At 43.9% G+C, this 23,711-nt stretch overlaps 1 protein-coding gene across 2 annotated transcripts in view; it reads left to right on the top strand.

Annotated features, from left to right (window-relative positions):
- Positions 1-22,652, top strand: part of LOC144682830 (transmembrane protein 182-like) — a 71,029-nt gene extending 48,377 nt beyond the window's left edge. The window contains exons 5-6 of one of the 2 annotated variants that reach the window (XM_078545599.1): positions 11,897-12,034; positions 21,644-22,652. In XM_078545599.1, coding sequence (XP_078401725.1) covers positions 11,897-12,034; positions 21,644-21,885 — 380 coding nt within the window. In that variant the 3' untranslated portion in view covers positions 21,886-22,652. The remainder of the gene's footprint in view (positions 1-11,896; positions 12,035-21,643) is intronic. The other variant, XM_078545600.1, reaches the window with a different exon arrangement.
- The last annotated feature ends 1,059 nt before the right edge of the window (positions 22,653-23,711 follow it).

The raw sequence follows: 23,711 nt of genomic DNA, 5'->3' as shown, positions 1-23,711 counted from the left end.
TTGATGTCCTACGGGCGATCCTTGCACGCTGCAAAAGGTTGTGTGCACTGACCTCTGAGTTCCCCTCGAAGTTCAGCTCGCCAGGTGTGCGCCTTTTAAAGGCAGTTGTAATTCACGCCGTTCTGAAGTCACTCCGATGTGGGAATTAAATTTGACATGTGGGATGATTCCGGTGTGCAGGCACAATAATGAGATGCAAATACATTAACATTAAGTTCCTGACGTTAGATGGTGGGAAACGCAGCCTGCCACTGGTTGCGGGAGGGGACAATCGCGTCCTAGATTTATGTCACTGGAAAATGCAACTAGGACCATCTTGTGATATTTTCCACTCACTGCCAAACATGCCTGCTGCAAATGGGAGTGGAAAATTCTGGCTTATATCTCATAAGCACTTATGCTTTAAATCTGAATTCTGAACAGAATACAGCCCATTCTACTTTAACTGTCAACCAAGAATCCCCTTTTTATGTTACAGTTTCTTGAATGTTCATTCAACTCTCCTGGTGGTGGTGAACCGCCGCCTTGAACTGTTGCAGTCACTGTGGTGCAGGTACACACACAGTGCTGTTAGGGAGGAATTGTGACAGTGAAGGAACGGTGATATAGCTCCAAGTCAGAATGGTGTGTGACTAGGAGGGGAACTTACAGGTGATGGTGTTCATGGCTTCATTAACCTCCACATTCACTCCCTGCACCACCAATGCACAGTGGCGACAGTGTGTATCATATGTAAGATGCACTGCAGCAACTCATCAAGCCTTCTTAGACAGCACGTTCCAAACTCCTGACCTCTATCATTTAGAAGAACAAGGGGAACAGATGCATGGGAATGCCACCATAAGACCCGCGGGTGAGTGAGCAAATGCTGGTGTGAAAGATTGTAGCAGGACATAGACTGTGTAGTTTTGAGCGCTCTCAAATAGAAAGGATATCAAGGTAATAGAAAAGGGGCATTGGAGGTTCACCAGGATAGTATAAAGGACAAGGAGTTAGAAAGAGAAACTTAAGTTTGGGCTTTTTCATTAAAATTGCAAAGAGTGTGAGTGTGAATGGGCCCTGAGACTGGAGTGAGCCAGACGCACACGCGTGCGCACACGCACATGTGCGCACACAGACACAGAGAGAAAGACAGAAAGACAGGGACACACAGACATAGAGAGACAGAGACACACAGAGACAGCGAGACAGAGAGACACAGAGAGACACAGACACACAGAGAGACAGAGACACACAGACATACAGAAAGGCACACACAATGCTTAGTGCGAGGACACATTCTCCGTCCCCAAAAAGGCAACCTGCTTCCGACCCTCACTTTCAAATGAATTTCGCTGAGGCCAGCTCGGGGTGTGTGCCACCAGTAGCAAATGCAAGGTCGGTGTTAGATAAACCCAACCCCTTAGCTTGGCCCGGTCCCCTCCTCCTTCTCTGATGACCAGGACTTGGAGCCTAGTCTGTCTGTCTCTAACTCTGTTTCTTAGGTGAAAAGGCAAAAAGGTTTTATTAGTTAGCTCTGCTGATTAATGATTATTTTTATTCATTACTCATTTTTAAATGATCAATTTATTGCTTTGATATTGCTGTTTATGTTTTCTTCATACCTTAGCTTTTTTTTTGAAATTCATTTTTAAAGTTGTGCCAAGTGCTGCTGGGTTTCTTGCTGAAGGGAATGAAAGGCTCACAAGAGTCTGTTTGTTTTTTGCACGCTTGGAGTTATTTTTGCTCCACTAAAAACAGGATGTGTTAGAAGTGCTGAGGATATCTGGTGACAATTGTGCAGAGATAAACAGAAGTCAATGACCCTCTGTCAGAAATAATGCTGATCATGAATCTGAAGCGTTGACTCTGTTTCTGTGGTAATCTGTTGTGCAATATACTAATATACCTCTGAGAGGAATGTTATTATTGAAGATCTCATGATCTTAGTATCCAATAGCGTAGGAGCATGGGCTACCTCAGTAGTGAGTAGCCTAGAGTTAGAGTCTGTAGTGTAGAGACAGGGTTTGAGTTGTAAACACACAAGTGTAGCTGCTGAGTTCCTTTGTAAATAAATAGAATGTGTTCTACATTAGAACTGCTGATGTACTTGGTCTGTGGTACCAACTCGGCCATCCCGAAACAAGTGTGCAATCCGGATCCATTAGTCCAACTAAACTAGTGACCAGGATCCCACAGTTTCTCTCTCTACAGATGCTCCCTGCCCAGCTGAGTATTCCTAGCATTTTCTGCTTATATTTCAGATTTCCAGCACCTGCAGTTCTTCGCTGTCCTATTGTAAGCTCCATGCTGGGCATTTGTAAGTGTGATTAGTTTCAGTTTAAAATGAGAAAATCTTTACCACTCAATGCAAAATGTAATTTACCTGTTAACAAAGCCCACTTGTGCAGATAGAAATAAAACGTTTATAGCAGGCAGATTGGTTGGTGCTAATTTACTGGAAAGTTTTGTCATTTTTAAACTTGGATGTGAAACCAGAAGTCATGCGCCAACAGAATAATTCATTGTTAGTTCAAGTTATTCTCATTTTTGCATAGGATTGTTGAACCACTCATGAGGTTCAAGTCTTTTGGACGTTGCTGACCGGTATTGCAGATGGCTAGGTTCAAAGAAGCAAAGCTGGTTGCATAATATAAACAACCAAGTTGTGTGTAATTAGAAAAATAGGAACAAAGGAACGGGAATCGGCCATTCAATACGATGATGGCTGATCATCCACTTCAATGCCTTTTTCCCACACTATCCCCATACCCCTTTAGGTCATTAGTAGGTAGAAATCTGTCAATCTCTACTTTAAATATACTCAATGACTGAGCTTCCACAACCCTTTAGGGTAGAGAATTCTGAAGATTCAAAACCTTCTGAGCTAAAAAAAAATTCTCCTCATCTCGGTCCTAAATTAATTCCCCCTTATTTTGAGATTGTGTCCCCTGGTTCTAGACTTCCCAACCAGGGGAAACATCTTACCTGCATTTACCCTGTCTATCCCTTTAAGTATTTTGTGGTTTCAATGAGATCACCTCTCATTCTTTGAACGTCTAGAGAATACAGGCCCGGTTTCCCCAATCTCTCTTCATAGATCAGTCTCCCCATCCTGACAAGAAGTCTGGTCAACCTTTGTTGCACTCCCTCTGTGGTAATAATATCCTTCTTAAGGTAAGGGAACCAAAACTGCACACAGTACTCTAAGTGTGGTCTAACCAAGGTTCTATACAATTTACCAAGACTTCACTACTCCTGTACTCAAATACTCTTGCGATAAAGGCTAACATACCATTAGCATTCCTAATTGCTTGGTGCACCTGCATGTTAGCCTTCAGTGACTTATTGACGAGGACACCCAGGTCCCTTTGTACATCTACACTTTATAACCTCTTACAAATACTCTACATATTTGTTCCTTCTACCCAAGTGGATAACCTCATATTTTTCCACATTATATTCCAACTGCCATGTTCTTGCCTATTCACTAAGTCTGTCCAAATCCTCTTGAAGCTGCTTTGCATCTTCCTCACAACACGCATTCCCACCTAACTTTGTGTCATCTGTGAACTTGGAAATATTACATTTGGTCCCCACATCCAAATCCTTGATATATATTATGAATAGCTGGGACCCATGTACTGACCTTGCAATACCTCATTAATCACACCCTGCCAAGTGCCTATTTATCACAGCCTTTATAACAGATTCCAGCATTTTTCCTATTATTGATGTAAGGCTAACAGGTCTGTAGTTCCCCATTTTCTCTTTCCCTCCCTTCTTAAATAGTGGGGTGACATTGCTACCTTCCAATCTGCAGGAACCATTTAAGGGCAAATAGGGATGAGCAATAAATGCTGGCCCAGCCAGCGAAGCCAACATCCCTTGAATGAATGAAAAAAAAAATCCAGAATCTATAGAATTTTGGAAGATGATTACCAACGCATCCACTACTTCCATAGCTACCTCTTTCAACACTCTGGGATGTAGAATATCAGGTCCCAGGGACTTATCAACTTTCAGTCCCATTAATTTCTTCAACACAACCATCTTACTAAGACTAATTTCCTTCAGTTCTTCATTCTTCCTAGTCCCTTGGATTTCTAATTCTGAGGGATTTCTTGTATCTTGCTCAGTGAAGACAGACACAAAATAATCATTTAGCTTCTCTGCCATTTCTCCATTCCCCATTATAAATTCTTCTGACTCTGCCTGTAATAGACCCACATTTGTCTTAGCCAAATGTTTCCTTTTTACGTACTCTATTGAAGCTATCACAGTTTATTTCTAGATTTTTCGCTAGTTTACGTTCATATTCTATTCTCCCTTTCATTATCAGTTTCTTGGTCTTCCTTTGCTGTATTCTAAAATCCTCCCAATCCTCAGGTTTACTACTATTTCTGGCAACTTTATAGGCCTTTTCTTTTAGTCTTACACAATCCTTAACTTCCTTTTTTATCTGTGGTTGACTGACTTTTTTGGGTTTTTGTGCCCTGAAGGACTATATAATTGCTGTAAGCTATGTAACACTTCTTTAAAGACTATCTATTGCCTATGTATTGTCATACCTTTTAATATATTTTCCCAATCCGCCTCAGTCAATTTGCCCCTCTTATCTTCATAATTTCCTTTGTTCAAATTTAACATCCTGGCTTCAGATTGAACTACCTCACTTTCATACAAAATGTAAAATTCCATCATATTATGGTCACTCATCCCTAAAAGTCCTTTTACAGCAAGATTATTAATTAGCCCTTTTTTGTTACATAATACTAGATCTAAAATAGCCTGTTCTCTAGTCAATTCATCAACATACTGGCCTAGAAAATCATTCCTAACACACTCCAGAAACTCATCCTCCACAGCATTACTGCTGATTAAGTTTACCCAGTCTATATGCAGATTGAAGTCACCCATGATCACTGTGTTACCCATACTATATGCTTCTCTAATCTTCTGATTATTACCATGTGCCACACTACCACTACTGTTTGGTGGCCTATAAACATGGTCTCCAATGTTTGCTGCATTGTCTGACAAATCCTTGGTTGTAAAGCATATCATATTGAAACTTGAGCTTTCAGTGTGCTTTAATAAGTAGAGGCACAGAGTAAAAAAGCTAAGAAGTTTTGCCAAACCTATATAAAACAGGTTGAGCCACTTGTCACTATGGTTCCCAGTTCTGGGCACCTGAAGGATGTGAGGGGAGGGTTAAATGGGGGGTGGGATAAAGGGCCCAGAAACAGGAGAAGCAAAGGGCCTGCTCCCTGGCCCTGATCTCTTGTCACTACCTGCTGAACAAGTGCCTAGAGGGCATCCTATCACCTTGAGGATGCAAGACATCTCTTTTGTTCTGCCTTTTCAACCAAGAGCTCCAATGCAGAGTCAGAAAACCAATATGCCCTCTCTCACCCATGATTGTTGCACACTACACTATTCCCAAAGATCTCAGCACGTCCAGCAGCCACAATGCACACTCACTTTAAGAAGTTCAAACTATCTTTAAATAGTGCTAGGTGCTTGTGATATTGGGACCGCTTCTGATGCAGGCAGCCAATGAAAAATGCAGGGTGGGTTAGCTGCATGCAGAAATCATGGTAATCTGTGGTAGCACAAAGTTGGAGTCCTTCCTGTGTTTCAATCGATGTGGCTGTGGGTTAAATGCACATTGTACATTTTTTGGGTCTTATCCAGCTTAAATCCTTCTCCACCCATTATCTTTTGTCTATTAAAATTAATGATCAGAAAATCACTTTATATGCATCCATGATATGTTCACTATGAGTGCCCCTCAACACTGGCAGCTTAGGAGTGCAAAATCAGCCCTTAGGTCCGCAACAAAAAACATCCAGTCTATTATTTGAATTGTAACTAGTTGTTTGGTAGTACAAAACCTGAATATTGTTGAAAAAAGAGACATTTCAAAGCTTTTCATCTTGCACTCATCAGGACACTTGTGGAAAACAACAATTTGTAAGATATGAGATGAGAGTGCTGATTGGTTGGCAAGTGGACTCAGATTGGTAGACGTATTACCATGGAGAATCCACCAATTGATGGTGACTGACAGCTAATTGCCAAGCATTGTTTGAAATTTAAACCCGGCAGCTTGACCCTGATTGGTCAATGCATTGCCCTAAGGAATGAATCGGAGAATGGTTGTCACTTATTTTGTTTAGCTGGCTTTGAATTGGATGGGGTCTTGAAATTTGTTCCAAAGAAAATTGTCAGAGTGGTTATATTGTGTAGTATGCTGCTGCCAAAAATATCCATCAATGAAGACATATACTTGCTTAAAGGTGGAGGCCAGCTAAAAGTCCCGACAACCTAAAGGGAAGGTGATGATAGAAAGATAGCAGAGGCAGAGCAGAAACAGGAAGCAACACTCTTCCCCCGACTATGACATAGGGACATTTTTCCTGAAGTTGGTTATCTAATAAATTGGGTGCTCTTTTCAGGATTTTTAAATATAAAACTAGCTTTCTGTTATTACTGTAAATCTTGAAAACATAAATTTAGAAAGAAAACAATGACTTTAGAGCTAATGGAAATTCATGATATTGTGCGGAATCCTCCCACGTTTGTATTAAGTGCGGTAGCGGGCAGGAAAAGGACGTTTTATCTGCCGACCATAATGGTGGCTTTTCACAACATATCGTCCCATTCCCGGCATGTCCCACCTCATTTATAATTCATACCCGGGAAACACACTGGATTGTTGGCAAGGCAGGCTTTGATTCACCCTCGCCAGTCTCACCTCAGGACTTCAGTAATCTGAGAGCCACATTTAAAGCCACCCCTTCACAGAGCTAGCAGTCTTCAAGGGATAGGAAGCTGCTGGGAACTGATGGCTACCAAAGGGAAGAAGTATGCTGTCCCCAGATTTAGCAGAGCCTCCCTCAAGCACCAACTGGATGCAGCGGAGGCCCACTGTGATGTCCTCTACCCCCAGTCTGGGTGAAGACCACCAAGCAAGGTCATCAATCCAGCACGGGAGGCAGTGGCAGCGGTGGTCAGTACCAACACCCTGCAAAAGAGGACAGCCACCCCATGTCAAAAGAGGATGAATGATCTCACCCATTCTGCCAGGGTAAGTCACTCTTCTCATCACTCTCAACTCACACACTCATAAACCCATCACACATTCACAGGGATCTCACACCTCAAAGGACAACATCACTAACTCTCACACACACCTTCACACCCCCATCAGGCACATATCCTCTGGAGCTTCTGTCCTCATCCTGTCCATGGCTCTGCTCACCACATGAACATTCCACGCAGTGCCATGCGTCCTGCTCACATTCTCCCCATCTGTTTCAATGCAAGAGAAGCTAGCTCACAACAGCAGAGAGAGGTCCCAGACTAGGGGTGGAGTGGCCCACATTAGGCCCCTCACTCACTTTGAGGAGCATGCTATTGTGCTGACTGGTGAGGACATAGACCATGCCTGTGGTGATGGTGAGGTCAGCAGCGAGCACCTACTGAGGATCCTGCACCACATCATCCTTCTTTCAATGCAACTGTGAGTGCTCTCTCTCTCCTGCTTTTGATTCTCTGACATGCACAAATTATCTCTACTATGGTTCACAGGGAGCTCTGCCAAGTGACCGACACCCTCAGCCAGCCAGTCCCTCAGCTCCATCCACATCCTCACCTCCAGCCAAGAGGACACCTCTTCCATTGAAGAGCTGGAAATAAGCAGCCTGGAAGACCCATCACAGTGCTTATCCCGACCCTCTACCAGCGCAGAGACACACACCTTGGTGGGACCTCGATCAAGAGCAGGCTCAAGTTCACAATCTGGTGGTCACTGCATGGACATGTGCTTCCAGGGGGACGTAGGTTCAGCTGAGCTCCCCGGCACTCGGAGGACTGCTGGGGAAGAGGCATCTGTGAGGTCCAAGTCAGATGATGAGCCTCTGGATTTGGCCTTCCAACTCATCGTGAAGAGTCAGCAAAAGGCAGGAAGCATCACGCAGATCTGTTGGAAGCCCTCAACAGAGTGGTACACAAGTTGGAGGAGTGTGTCTGCCTTTTCTCTGATGAAGTGATGCCCACATGAGTGCATGTTGAGCTCTCCAAGGGGAGATGGCGGACGCCATGGAGACCGAGGTGCAGCAGAACACAGAAATGCACACAGACCTGTACTCCATTACGGTAGCATTGGGTGAGTTCATACAGTGGCAACGCAAGGGGGAAACGGGGTACCTCGAAGTCCCTCCAGGTGCTCCTTCCCCTCAAGGAGTCAGGCCGAGGACTTCAGGCACCCGAAGGGAGGAGGAGCAGCAGCTGGACACCCCTGGGTCATCTATTGGGGAATCTCAGAGTCTTCCTGTCCCTCCCGAGTCCCCTTTGCCTGTGACCCCCCCTCAACCTCTCCCTCTGGGGAGGACAGCCTAAGGAAGACGGGCCCTCAAGGCCTTGGTTCTCTGGAGGAAGCATGCCAAAGTCATCAGAGGCAACAGGGCCAACCATTGCACAGGCTGTCTCCACCCCTCCTGCAGATGTCAGGGCAGCACCTAGGAAATGTGGCAGGCCTAGAAAAGTTAAGAATTTCTGATCACAGGTGCTTGCACGGGTTAACATTTTGTCACCTTATAAACTGAAAATATATTCAGTTTCACTGAGTTATGCATTATGGTGTCTTTCAGTTTCATTCACAGGCTTCACGAGTTCCCCCCTACATCCCCCCAACAACCACTGGCAATTCAGCTGCATGCAGCTGGACCACGAGTGATTCCGGAGGGGAGAAGTGTGTGTCTGGCAGGGTCTTTTGGAGCCTCGTGCAAGCACTCTCCCATGCACGCGGAGCCTTCTTCCATCACACTCATCTCAATGTCCTGTGTGTTTTCAACGCTGCCTGCTGGCGTTCTCTTTCAGTTGTCCATCTGAGCTGACCTGCATCTCTGTCCAACCATTGAATGCACTCCCATGCAGCACCTGTGCCCATCCAAAATGAGGCTCGGCTCATCATAGCCGTATTAAGGTTTGTTTTCAGCTCCCCTGTCCTTTCCCCTCCCCCAGTTACCCATGTCCTTCCCACCATCACTGTCGACCTCTCCACATCACCCACCAACCCGAACCCTTGTCTTTCCAGGATGTCCAGGTGAACATGCACGTTCCCTATTTTCCTGCGATTCCCATCCCCATTAACCCCCCTGACCACCTCCTTCTCACCCCCAGGGCACATGTCTGCCTCCAAGTCTTCACCAACCATCCTCACCATCCTTTCTACTGTTACTCATACACCCTCACCCTCCCACCCTTCTGGCTCACTCTGCCCCTCTCATTCTCACCATTCCCTCCTACCATGTCACCTTCAGTTTGCTCCCCAGAAGGCAGCCACCAACTCCATCGACCCCTTCCTTGCATGTTCACCCGGACATCCCCCCCATGACTCCTTCCTTTCCCAGGACTCGCTCCGAGCTCTTCCCTTGCTCTGACCTTACCCCCCGGTCCCACCTTCCTTCCTCCTTACACCTACCATCCCAGTTACATCCTCATCCCCCTGTACTCTGTCCCCCACCCCCCAACCCCACCACCCCGGCACCTTTGTTCCCCCCTCTCCCAATCACACCCTCGCCCCTGACACTAGCGTTCCCCGCCTATACATGGAGCAGTGTTGGAGCAGGCAGAAGTTCGAGTGGAGTGGCAATCTGATGATGGTTGCCGCTTTGCAGAAGACCTGAGCCATTATCATCTTCAAAAAGGAACAAATATGTGCAGAAAAACCTGAAACTGACTCTCAAGTCTGGAACTTACAATTTTCTTCAACATAGCTGAAAAACTTTGGTCAAACAAGTAGGCTGATACAAACGCAACAGACCAAATTTAGCACTCTTCCATAATTTTTATGATTTCACACAATCAACGATAGTAGATTGAATGGATGACAGTGAACAACTTAACTTCACTCTGCCTCTCAGATGGGCAGGCTCAGTGAGAGTAGGAGTATACATTGTGGGTATAATCGAAGATTTGGCTATATTCTTCTGCAGCTGCTAACTTTTTCCATAGAGATGATGAGGGTCTGTGCTTAAGATCAATGCAAGTAGATTTCCTATAAACTTCCGTGTTCTTTGTATCAAGCAGCCATAATGTCTTAAGATGCAGCCTGCATGTTGTTTTGATGTGGCACACAAAGCTCCTGCTGGTTCCCTTTTTTAGGTTTAAGCAAGCAGTTTAAAATTCCTAGTCATGAAGGATGAGAAAAAGATTTTGACCAATCATGGAATAGCCTTAAGTAGCCCCCAGGTACCCAGCAAGAGGACCAAAGGACAAGAGAATGTGAGGAAAGAGAGAACCCCAGGGAAAGAAAAGGGAGAAAGAGGGAGGACCAGGGGGTGCATAGTTGAAGAATGAAAAGAGAACAAACGAACAAAGCTTTAGAGATGGTGTGATGGTCAAAGGCGTGCATAAGTGATTGGGGGAAAGGAGGGGAGATTAGGAGGAAAATTAGGACATATTACATATTCTTGCTTGTGTTTGTTCTTGCTTGCGCATATATTTATGTATGAAGTTTGTATTTTTGCATAATCATTTGCAGTTACCTCACTAGTTTTGATGTGTATGGACACCAGCGCCAACAGATTAGGCATTACAGCTATATAGTATGGCTGTGGTTTGATCAAAGTTCCTCCTCAGGCTTTCAGAAGTATATGACATAAGCAAGAATAGTGGTAGTTCTACATTTGACTGACTATTTCTTTCCTTTAAATTGAGGTGCCTTCTGAAATTAGAATAGACCTTTTTGCAATATTCTGTGATATTCTGTAAAAGTCCAATAAAATAAATATATAGGGGCAAATTTAAATTACCTGACCTGCCATGAGCTGGGAGGCCAATAGCACAGCAAACCCAGAATTCAGGCTTCCATTGCATCCTGGAAGTTTAAACTTTCCAGCATGAAGGGGAACATTGACTTGCAACCTTTAACTCCACATTATGCCCATGAGGTCCCCAACTGGTTGCCTGTCTGGGAGCCAACCTAATAACTTTGGCTTCTGGTAGGGTGGGTAGCAGTTTGGAGGAGCTAAGTTCACACTTCAATTAGGGGAGAGATGAGAGGTTGATTTTGGTGTGGGAGGGAGCCAATGTGAGTGCTTGAGTGGGAAGAGTGGTCGGAGGTGGAGGTTGGAGTGGGGAAGACGGGGGTCAGAGCTGGGGGGAATCAGTGATCTTGGTTTGGGGAGGTTGTAGGGGCTGTTGCGGATATCGGAGGCCTTAGGAGATGAGTTTGGAAGATAGAGAGGAGATCAGAGGCTTCCAAATGAGGGCAGCAGAGATCAGAAGGGGAATGTGTATCCAATGCTGGGGGGATCGAGCCAGGGATGCTGGATCTATCAGAAAGTGGAAGGGCATTTTTCCCCTGAATACAGTAGTCCTTGCCTGAGTTTTGCTGGCGGGTTTCCTGAGGCAATAAGGCATACCGCTTCTTTATAATAGCCAAAGTGCCAACCCGCCACCTTGGATTGTGTTGGTCAGCCACGGTCCCTGTCCCACCTCTGTTAAAACCAGAAGTGGGTGGCATGGGGACGGGATTCAGACTTTTGACTTTTTAATCCCCCACCTGACCCAAACTCCTCCATTTTTTGAGGTTAAAATTCCCCCCATAAAATTTGTTTTTCAGTGTAACTTTTTTCCTGAAGCTCTCAAAGGAATTGATGTGCAGAGGTGTCACCCTGAAAGGCAAAAGGCTGTTACATTAAACTGTTGTACATACTGGCAAAACCATTAGAGAGCTGTGCATGAATCTGTTTGTATTCACTAGATGTTAGTGCACTTTGTAGAGATTAGCTCCAGCAGCAGTGTTGTCAGATGAGTCCCTTCAGCACTATTAAAATGCGGAATTATATTCACATATGAGAAAAAAATTGTTAAAATTATAAATTTGTGCTCTTTGTTTTTCTAGTCTATCGTCGTTTGTGGAGTGCGCTGATGTTTTTGGCAGTAATATTTATTACAATTGGATGCATAATCATTACTTTGAAAGCGTTTTCTGAAAATTACCAGATGTATAAAATTGTGGGGGCCATATTTTTGCTATCTGGTAAGTGATACATTTTTTGGACAGTGTGTTGTTTTACTTGCACTATGTAAATTGCACTATGTAAATTGCACCTAGCTTCTTCCCACTGCTTGTCCTGGGTGGTATGAGAACTTTTCATGGCTGTGTCGGGTTTATAAAGTCAGGGTGGTGAGGAAACCAGCAAAGGGGGAAAACCCTGCTTGACCTTACCCTCACCAACCTACCTATTGTGTTGGTAGGAGTGACCACTGCACAGTACCTGTGATGCCAAAGCCCCATCTTCACACTGAGAATACTGTCCATCGTGTTGTGTGACACTACCACTTGTGCTAAATGGGATAGATTCAGAACAGATCCAGCAGCTCAAAACTGAGCATGAGGCGGTGTGGGCCACCACAGTCTGTAACCTTGTGGCTCAACATATTCCTCACTCTACCGTTACCATCAAGTCAATAAATCAACCCTGGTTCAGTGGGGAAGTGCAGGTGAGCCAAACCAAGCATATCTAAAAGCAAGGTGCCAACCTGGTGAAGCTACAATGCAGGATTACATGCATGCTAAACAGCAGAAGCAATGTGCAATAGATATGGCTAAGTGATCCCACAATCAACAAATCAGAAAAAAGATCTGCAGTCTGACCACATCCAGTCGTGAATGTTGGTAGACAATTAAACAGCTAACCAGAGGAGTGGAATCCGGAAACATCCCAATCCTTGATGATGGGGGAGCCCAGCATGTCAGTGCAAAAGACAAGGCTGAAGGGATTGGGTCAACGCGTTGTGGGTTAATTTATTAATACTAGGTATATGAAAACAGATATACATGAGTATAAAACTTGAAGACATTGGAACTGTGTTCTGCTCACAGGCAAAAGCGAAACAAAAACTGGATTGAATGACACACTCCCCTTCTTGTGATGTCATGCTGACATCTCTTAAAGGCATACTGCAACATCCCCCTTTCTTTTTAAAGATTCTTTTCTCCCTTCCAAAGAAGTATTGCATAAGTGTATAGAACTGATGTATCTATGAGTTTCTAAAGTGTAGAGGTAATCTGTTGGCACGCCCAGATCTTATAATGGTAACCTTGCCAGGCGGTTTCTTTAATTGCTCACAGTGACCTGTGGGGTTGTGAGTCTTGAATGATGTTCCTGGTTGCATTTGGGATCTAATCTGCGATGCAATAGGACTTCATGGCGTTTGAGGAGCTGGAATGGATCTGATTTGTCCTCGGTTACATTGTTGCACCTTTATGTATAATGACCTCATAGGACCTTGGTTCCGAACAAATCCTTGTCACCTCGAGTGGTTGCCATGTAACCTTCTGTAAGATCCTGGATGTGAACTTATGGTCCCAACTGTAAACTTGGCAATTATATGCTGGCATTGTCATTGTGCACGTTGGTCATTTTCTCTTGCAGTTTTAAAAGTTGCTCTCTAGTTTCTGAGAGTGTAGAATGTGTCAGACTGGGTAAATTGGTGTGCGCTGGTCTGCAAAACATGAGCTCTGTTGATGATGGAATAGTTGCTCTCAGAAGTAACATTGTAGTGTGTAGATCTTGCTTGGTCTGTCTACATTTGAGAATTAGGGATTTCATTGAGCGAATTATTCATTTAGCTAGGCTGTTAGATCTAGGGTAATGAGAGGAAGTAGTGTGATCAATATTCCATTTCTCTCACATTTCCTGAAAAGGCTTACCAATAAATTGTGGATCGTCATCCGTAAAGATCTCTCTCGGTACACCAAATAAACTGAAGGTGCATGGCAGTTTGCTTAGTGTGTTGTGCAGTCGTTGAATAATGGAACACCTGGTAAAGTAGTGGACGATGACAATGAAGTCAGTGCCATGGACATGAAAGAGATTGGATGCAGTTTTGGACCAAGGATAGGTAGAAATTTCATGTGGAATCAATGGTTCTTTATGCTAACTTGGCATTTGCTCTTCAAATGCTTCACACTTCCTGATAACTTGAATGTCATTGTTCATATTTGACAAATAGTCTGTCTCTCTTGTGAGTCTTCTTGTCCGATCCATGCCCATGTGTGAGTGATGAAGTTGCTGAAGAATAACAGGTTGCAACGATTCAGGTATGGTGCCCTGCCATGGGAGATGCCTAGCTCATCCCCATAAGGCAAAAACTTTCTCGCATGTTTGTGGACTAGCTGAATTGAATCAAGTCACTCTTCAAAGATGGTTTTTCACAGTTTCTGTATTGTAGAATCTTTTGCTGCTGCTTCTTGTAGCTGTTGACATTTTCACAAAATGTACCAGAACAGTTGATGGACTTGCATTCTCCAGCAAGCGTAACATTGCAGCTCCCTTGAAACTGCTGATTTTGTCAAAACAGCCTGGATGTTTCAATGTTAGGTCGTGAACCGAGATGATAGGAGTAATTTCTGAGGTTGATCTGCCATGTGAGATCTGACTGATTCCATGGATTGTCACTAGTGCGAGGTCACGGCATGCCAATAAACCTACAACCACTTGGCCTTTAGTCTCCATGATGTAGAAAATCTGTGACACCTAGGAGGATTGATTGTACTTGTACTCCAGGACTTTGGATCCTGCACATGAAATTTGTGAACTGTGGTACTCTGAAAGTTTCAGAGCAGTAAGTTTCTCCATTGCCTTCTATGTCTGTGGAATTCACAGAGGTGGTTTGTTGGCACTGGCCCCTGTGTCAATCTTGGCCAATAAGGAATAGTTAACAACTTTCTTAGGGCAGATAATTCGAATCTTGGTGAACACTTCGGATGGTGAGATGGCACCAATGTTTTCCATGAGACTGACGGTGTGAAACATGTGTTCACCGCTTTTTGTCTCTTTGTGCACGTCATTGTCGCTTTCTGGTTTGTCAATCACCTCTTGTATATGTTTCTGACAGGATACCGGATGGTCATTCTTATTGCTTGAAGGTACCTTTTGTGTACGGTCTGTTTGGATGAGTGCACAGTTCTTTGTAGCTGCATCAGCCTTTGCTCTGTTGCACTACCGCTGCTAATTGCCCTTTCTGCCACATGCCTTATAGAATTGATGAAAATCTAGGCGTTTCCTTGGTGCATGCAGAAGGCCACACCTTTCATTTGGCTTCCTAGGTTTGGGTGTTCCAGTGAGTGTGTCAACAATGGGATCGTACTTAGGACCTGTAAGTTTCATTGACCTACGAGGATCACTTTGTACTTGTGTCCATCCTTGAGTAGTTTGTCGGTGCTGTACATTTTGGGCTTGTATACTGGATCTCTCTGGAATGCTTCCATGGGAGTGGAGCGATCACCAACTCAACAATTCTGTCTGTTAGTCCTACGTCCGATAAAATCACAGTATGTACCTTTTTCTCTGCATCTGCTGATGAAGTGGTCTATGGATTCTGTAGGCTGTTGTCGAAATGACATGAATACGGAAGTTTAACCTGATTCTTAACTGGTCTTCCAATGTAGTCCATATCTTTTGGGGACCCTTTAGCTCTTCTTCTGTTAATACTGACGTGTTCGGCCTGTGTAGACCTTCATTTCCAATTGCTAGGCAAATTTTTATGGCTTGTTTTTCTGGCTCAGACACATCTGAATCAAGAAACTGTAGCTCTGTACGCTGCTTAAACATTTTGAATTCAGATAATAGGTCAGTCACATTCCAATTCAAACTGGGGAATTTTGTGGACATTTTGAAAATATCTTTTTGACCTTCCTTCTCCTGTAGTAGCTGGGATGAATGTCACTGTGGCTGCTTTCACACGCTTTTCTAAAGATCTAACCTTTACAGTTGGAAACTTCTTTGGTTCGATTTTTACGATTTTTTTTTTTGGTTTGACTCTCCCTCGCTCACTATCATTCAGGCCCACAACCTGTTCGCTCGCCTTTCCTGACTGAGTAAACCCAGTGCTGGTCCTCTTGATGTGCTGTCCTGCTCACCACGAGGGATCTGTCTGCTTACCAGCTCTTTACTTGAGCACTGCATCTTCAAAGTTTATCTGCACAGTCAGCACACTGCATTCCCAACATTCCCTTACGCTTTGTTGACTTTGTTATGGTCAGACCAAAATGTTGAGGGTCATCTCATGCCATGTAGCATGATATAAGGCTTTCACCATGCCATACCTGTATTTAATCTTGCTGCCACACTGATTGCTGCTGAATACCATGTTGTGTTTTTACAATGATATAGAGACTCCAATCGCTCATAAGGGATTAAGTAAACACGTGTGTTCATTTATTAAGACTAGGCACATGTGAACTGTTAATCATAGGTATAAATCTTCAAGATATCAGAGTTGTGCTGTATTCTGCTCACAACCAAAATTGAAACTAAAACTGGACCACATGACGCACTTCCCTTCTAGTGATATCATGCTGCTGTCTCTTAAAGGCATATTACAACATTTGCAACCATCTTCAGCCAGAAGTGCCAAGTAGATAATCCATCTCAGCCTCCCTCTGAAGTCCCCAGCATTTCACGTGCCTGTCTTCAGCCAATTCGATTCACTCCACATGATATCAAGAAATGAAGGCACTGGATTCAGCAATGGTTATGGCCCTGATAACATCCCAGCAGTACTATAGAAGGCTTGTGCTCCAGAACTAGCCATGGTCCTAGCAAAGCTGTTCCAGTATAGCTACAACACTGTCATCTATCTGACAATGTGGGAAAATAGCCCAGGTATACCCTATATATAAAAAGTAGGACAGTTCCAACATAGCCAATTACTAAGACTAGCTTTCAATTAGTCTGGGCCTCTGGATTACGAACCCCATGAGATTACCACTACGCCACCATCTCCCTAGGAAATCCTAGAGTTCTCTCTTCCTGTTTGTCAACTTCCATGAAGGACACTATTGAACTGTTGTCACCTCACAAACAGTGCATAAGTGACCCGCTCAGTGATTGTGTGCACAACAACAACTGAGTGGCTGTTGCTGATATTGAGGCACCAGTCGCTCAGTTTAGAAGAAGCCCGAGATATAATGGTTTAGAGTCCCAGTGGCCTGAATGTTACGCTCCCCCGCTGGTGGGTTTTTAGGCAGGGGGGGGGAGTGTGAAATTGAAGGAACGGGATTCCCTCCAGAGTGAAATGGCTGCAGGGCACTTGGAGTCGGTTGGAAACGAGATCCCGCCATCTGAAAAATTCAGGCCTGTGACTTAATAGGCCATGCGCTGCTCTACATATGCTGATCACAGGCCCCAATTCTCACAACAAGTGGCAAGGGTAAATGACCTCCTTGTTGAATCACAGCCACTTTAAACACTGTGCCTCTGTGAGGCTCAAGGGTGATGTTCTGTTTCAGCATACACACATACTGTCATGCTGCTGGCTGGCGCTGTTGCCTCCTTTGCTCTCCTCTAACAGCCTAGGCATGTCTTTGCTGTACTCCTTACAGCTAGTCCTGTGCCTGATTTAAAAACAAAAAACTACTGCGGATGCTGGAAATCCAAAACAAAAACAGAATTACCTGGAAAAACTCAGCAGGTCTGGCAGCATCGGCGGAGAGGAAAAGAGTTGACGTTTCGAGTCCTCATGACCCTTCAACAGAACTGAGTAAAATTAGGAGAGGGGTGAAATATAAGCTGGTTTAAGGTGGCGGGGTGGGGGGAGAGAAGTTGGGGCGGTGGTGGTTGTAGGGTCAAGCAAGCAGTGATAGGAGCAGATAATCAAAAGATGTCGCAGACAAAGGAACAAAGAGGTGTTAAAGGTGGTGATATTATCTAAGAGAATGTGCTAATTAAGAATGGATGGCAGGACACTCAAGGTACAGCTCTAGTGGGGGTGGGGTGGAAAGACTGACAGGGCATTACAGGTATAGATTTAAAAATAATGGAAATAGGTGGGAAAATAAAAATCTATATAAATTATTGGAAAAAACAAAAGGGAGGGAGAAGAAACGGAAAGGGGGTGGGGATGGAGGAGGGAGTTCAAGATCAAAAGTTGTTGAATTCAATATTCAGTCCGGAAGGCTGTAAAGTGCCTAGTCGGAAGATGAGGTGCTGTTCCTCCAGTTTGCGTTGGGCTTCACTGGAACAATGCAGCAAGCCAAGGACAGACATGTGGGCAAGAGAGCAGGGTGGAGTGTTAAAATGGCAAGCGACAGGGAGGTTTGGGTCTTTCTTGCGGACAGACCGCAGGTGTTCTGCAAAGCGGTCGCCCAGTTTACGTTTGGTCTCTCCAATGTAGAGGAGACCGCATTGGGAGCAACGAATGCAGTAGACTAAGTTAGGAGAAATGCAAGTGAAATGCTGCTTCACTTGAAAGGAGTGTTTGGGCCCTTGGACGGTGAGGAGAGAGGAAGTGAAGGGGCAGGTGTTGCATCTTCTGCGTGGGCATGGGGAGGTGCCATAGACGGGGGTTGAGGAGTAAGGGGTGATGGAGGAGTGGACCAGGGTGTCCCGGAGGGAACAATCCCTATGGAATGCCGCCAGGGGGGGTGAAGGGAAGATGTGTTTGGTAGTGCATCATGCTGGAGTTGGCGGAAATGGCGGAGGATGATCCTTTGAATGCGGAGGCTGGCGGGGTGATAAGTGAGGACAAGGGGGACCCTATCATGTTTCTGGGAGGGAGGAGAAGGCATGAGGGCGGATGCGCGGGAGATGGGCCGGACACGGTTGAGGGTCCTGTCAACGACCGTGGGTGGAAAACCTCGGTTAAGGAAGAAGGAGGACATGTCAGAGGAATTGTTTTTGAAGGTAGCATCATCAGAACAGATGCGACAGAGGCGAAGGAACTGAGAGAATGGGATGGAGTCCTTACAGGAAGCGGGGTGTGAGGAGCTGTAATCGAGGTAGCTGTGGGAGTCAGTAGGCTTGTAATGGATATTGGTGGACAGTCTACCACCAGAAATTGAGACAGAGAGGTCAAGGAAGGGAACGGAAGTGTCAGAGATGGACCATGTGAAAATGATGGAGGGGTGGAGATTGGAAGCAAAATTAATACATTTTTCCAGGTTCACTGACAGGTGATTTGGTGGGTCCAGGTTCAGTAATTCAGAACCAGAAATTCTTGTGAAACTGTTCTTTCCCTCCAAAAACTCATTCTGCAAAAGGATCTCATAAAAAGAAACCTGCCAAAAATATTCCGGAGACCTGCTACAACTAACTGGAGAATTTCCTTAATGGCGATGAGGATCCCTTTAAATGCTACTTCTGAAATCTGCTGCCAAGTGTTCCAGTCAGGAGCAGGAGCTGTGTTAACACTTAAATAATGCCTGCATTTATTGCTGCCAGGGAAACCTACTGTATACCTGAATATATCTGGCGGCAGGTGTACCTCCAACCTCATTCTGATACGGAACATTACACATTGAATTTGACTTGTGCCCATTTTGGACACTGCAAATGTGCCAAATACATACCAACTTCTACCTCCATATCTCTGCACCATTCTCCTGGTTAGTGTCGCAGGCTGATCCAGATCATTCTATTCTATTCCATCCCAGCCTGAACTTCTATTCGTAAGCTGTGCATTCTTTCTGTCACCTACTGTGTGACATTGCCTGCTTCAGTTTCTGCACTGAAACCGCTAGCTATACTATTGCTGCATTTAAATTCTACTATTCCAATGCTGGCTTGTCATGCTCCATATTACGTAAACTTCAACTGATGCTAAAATACTCTACTGGCCGCACCTTATCCTGTAGCAAATGCTTATCGTCTTCTGCCACTGTTCTTGCTGATCTTCACTGGCTCCCAGTCTTCTAAAACCTCCATTTTAAAATTCTTATCCTAGTGTATAAATCCCTTCCTGTAGCCTCCTCCAGTACTACCACTGAAATGGCCGAAATTGAGATCAGTAGATTTTTTGAGGGTGAAACATAGAAACATAGAAAATAGGAGCAGGAGTAGGCCATTTGGCCCTTCGAGCCTGCTCCGCCATTCATTATGGTCATGGCTGATCATCCAACTCAATAGCCTGCTCCCGCTTTCTCCCTATATCCTTTGATCCCTTTCGCCCCAAGAGCTATATCTAACTCCTTCTTGAAAACATACAATGTTTTGGCCTCAACTACTTTCTGTGGTAGTGAATTCCACAGGCTCACCACTCTCTGGGTGAAGAAATTTCTCCTCATCTCTGTCCTAAATGGTTTACCCCGTATCCTCAGTCGGGGACCCCAGTTCTGGACTCCCCTACCATCGGGAACATCCTTCCTGCATCTACCCTGTCTAGTCCTGTTAGAATTTTTTAGGTTTCTATGAGAACCCCCCTCATTCTTCTGAACTCCAGCGAGCATAATCCTAACCGACTTAACCTCTCCTCATATGTCAGTCCCGCCATCCCAGGAATCAGTCTGGTAAACCTTCGTTGCACTCCCTCTATAGCAAGAACATCCTTCCTCAGATAAGGAGACCAAAATTGCACACAATGTTCCAGGTGTGGTCTCACCAAGGCCCTGTATAATTGCAGCAAGAAATCCCTGCTCCTGTACTCAAATCCTCTCGCTATGAAGGCCAACATACCATTTGCCTTCTTTACTGCCTGCTGCACCTGCATGCTTATCTTCAGTGACTGGTGTAGGAGGACACCCAGGTCTCATTGCACATTCCCCTCTCTCAATTTATAGCTATTCAGATAATAATCTGCCTTCCTGTTTTTGCTACCAAAGTGGATAACCTCACATTTATCCACATTATACTGCATCTGCCATGCATTTACCTACTCACTCAGCTTGTCCAAATCACACTGAAGCATCTCTGCATCCTCCTCACAGCTCACCCTCCCACCCAGCTTTGTGTCATCTGCAAATTTGGAGGTATTACATTTAGTTCCCTCATCTAAATCATTAAAATATATTGTGAATAACTGGGGTCCCAGCACTGATCCCTGCGGTACCCCACTAGTCACTGCCTGCCATTCGGAAAAAGACCCGTTTATTCCTACTCTTTGTTTCCTGTCTGCCAACCAGTTTTCTATCCATCTCAATACACTACCCCCAATCCCATGCACTTTCATTTTACATCTTGAGGGACAAAGGGCAAAGATGGGTTAATGAAGCTGAGGCACAGATCAACCACAATCCACTGGAATAGTGGAAGAAGCTTGAAGGGCTAATTGGCCTAGTCCAGATCCTATATTTCTATCTGCCCCCGGACTTAAATCATCAAACTCTGGCCTCTTGTCGCCACCCTCCCACCCCACCTCAAAACTGCCGTTATCCCAATATTAGCGGTTTTGCAGTAAGCCACTGAGACTCTACACTCTGGACTTCAATATCTAAACCTCATCTCTTTCTCATTCTCTAAGTTCATCCTTAAAATCCATTTCTTCTACCAGGCTTCTCATCACTTCTAATCTTTCCATCTTTGGCGCAGTGTGCATTTTTCCACCTGCCTCTGAAAGTCTGTATAGTGAAGGTTGTTGTTGTTCTGCAGGAACAAATTAAAAATAACTTCCTAATGTTCCAAATGAACTCTCAAAGATGTAGAAAAATCATTTCTTGTAAATATATTGGACTGATGCAGCTTAATAATGAACAGTCTTCACATTCAACGGAGATGTCAATGGATCAGTCAAAATGATCTATTTAAAATTTATCTGAAGGCACAATATACTTTTTAAAATCAGTAAATGTTTTGATTTGTAAGCAGATTTAATAAAGTCTAAAAATGAAACATTTTAATTGAATTCTACCCTTCACTCTTACACTTAGGTACTTTGTATGCACTGTCAATCATCATGTATGCCTACTGGATATCAGCTGTACGTCAAATGATGGCTGCAGATGAAATGACTATACAAGTCAATACAGGTTTAAACATTGGCAAGACTGAAGTGAAATATGGCTGGTCTTTCATGGCAGTTCCTGTTGCAATATTATTCTCTTTGATTGCAGGCTTGTCGTTCATGAAAGTATCTGGTATTGCTTACAAGGAGAGCAGTAACATCATTTAAGTGTATATACTACACAACCAAACACAAAATGTGAAATGTATCAGGGTATTTTGTCCTGTCAAAATATAAAAAAAACGTTAATGTGATAATCTGTCATTTGCTTGTATTCAATAATTACTCTGTAGCTTCTGAATTTTAACTGCATCTTCAGTTTTTCATATTGTATGACATGTTTAATGTTGCTACACAGATATAGCTGATGTGATTTGCTTCAACTGTCTTATGTAATTTTTAAGATCATGTATTAGGGTCTCATAACATTGGTGTGGGGAGTAAAGAGTTAATATGATTTGCTAGCAAGGAAGTCATTATAGCCGATAAACCCAAGCTGTTTTCGAGTTGTATTTTGTTTTCCTTACCCTGTACTTTCCCATTAAATGGCAGACAAAACACACCTGGCCAGCTGCAGCTGTATTTTGTTTTTCTTTATTTTTTTCATGCTAGGCCAGCATTTATTGCCCATCCCTAATTGCCCTTGAGAAGGTGGAGGTGAGCTGTTACCTTGAACCGCTGCAGTCCATTTGGTGTAGGTACAACCACAGTGATGGGTTATACAAAACATGGAAAAAAAATTCTCTTTGTTTTGTAATTATTTGAGTGTGGTATAAAGATTATGTTTTAAAAGAAAAAGTTGTACATTTGTTATATTGAGATACACGGTTGAAAGGCATTGTTTAATTACCTAGAGCATTTGTAAACATGGGGGTAGTAGGTAAGTAGCAGACATATGTAATAGTACATTTTGTAAATAAACCCATTAAGAAAAATATTTGTGTCTAGTTTCACACTTCAACTGGTGTGGAATTGATTTAATAGAAAGATGCAGTCATATTCCTGAAAAACGTCAACAATGGTGAAGGATGGGATTTAGCAATGCATTAAGCATAAATATCAACCCCTGATTGTTTTCAAGTTAGGATTAAGGAAAATAAAGAATGAATTAGATTGGGAATTTTTGAGAATATCTGAAGAAGAAAATCTGAAATGTACAACATTGAGCTCTTTGGCCATCTATTTAGTCCTTTGTGCAATTGAAGCATTCAGATGAAGAATTTGGTGGAGTGCTTATTTTAAACTTTTATCTATCTGCTGCTATTGTTTTGTGATCCTATTATATAACCCCTTGTAGTCTTGAATTGATGGAAAATAGAAAATTCAATATTGCATAGCTGCCAAACAGTAATATAGGAAACAAAGTACTCTGGGAAGGAACCATTTGGAATTTCAAGCACAATTTTGGGAAACTTTTTCACTTTATTTTCAGGAGTGGGTCCAATTCTAGGTCCTGGCCCCACTGTTGTCTGCAATCTGCCTAACAGCATAATCTTATAGGTGGTCGTCAATTAACAGGCTGCCCCCAAGTTTGACTTTCAATCAGGGATGGTGGGCGACACTCAGATAGGGGAGGGCCAATTGGAGCGGCAGAAAAGAGGGCCGGCTAACAGCCCCAGTTTGAAAGATGAGCACTGCTCAGGCTAATGGAGACCAAGCGGCAACACAAGATGGGGTCACTTAAAAGTCCAAATGGCATCCTTTGATTGTGGCCAGAATCACCTCAGAGATCGGTGTGCATGAGGAATGGCTCCAACTGCATACAAATGAGGTGCTTACAGTCTTTCTCATTTTTGTTTGATTCTGAAAGATTGTGATTGATGTCCGGACAACAGGCAGCCTTCGACGCATTGCCAGCTCCTGACACAGAATGGGCCTGTGCACTGTCAGTACAATTTCAATGCATTGCCAGAATAGGAGTTATTGGCTTTTTAAGTACCTGAATTGGCTACTTGCCTCTGCCAGGCATGTAGCTCACACAGCTGGGAATCCAC

Source organism: Cetorhinus maximus, chromosome 7, assembly GCF_964194155.1.
Source record: "Cetorhinus maximus chromosome 7, sCetMax3.hap1.1, whole genome shotgun sequence".
Lineage (NCBI taxonomy): Eukaryota > Metazoa > Chordata > Chondrichthyes > Lamniformes > Cetorhinidae > Cetorhinus > Cetorhinus maximus.
Note: the sequence above shows the minus strand (reverse complement) of the source record. Positions and strands in the feature narration are given on the sequence as shown.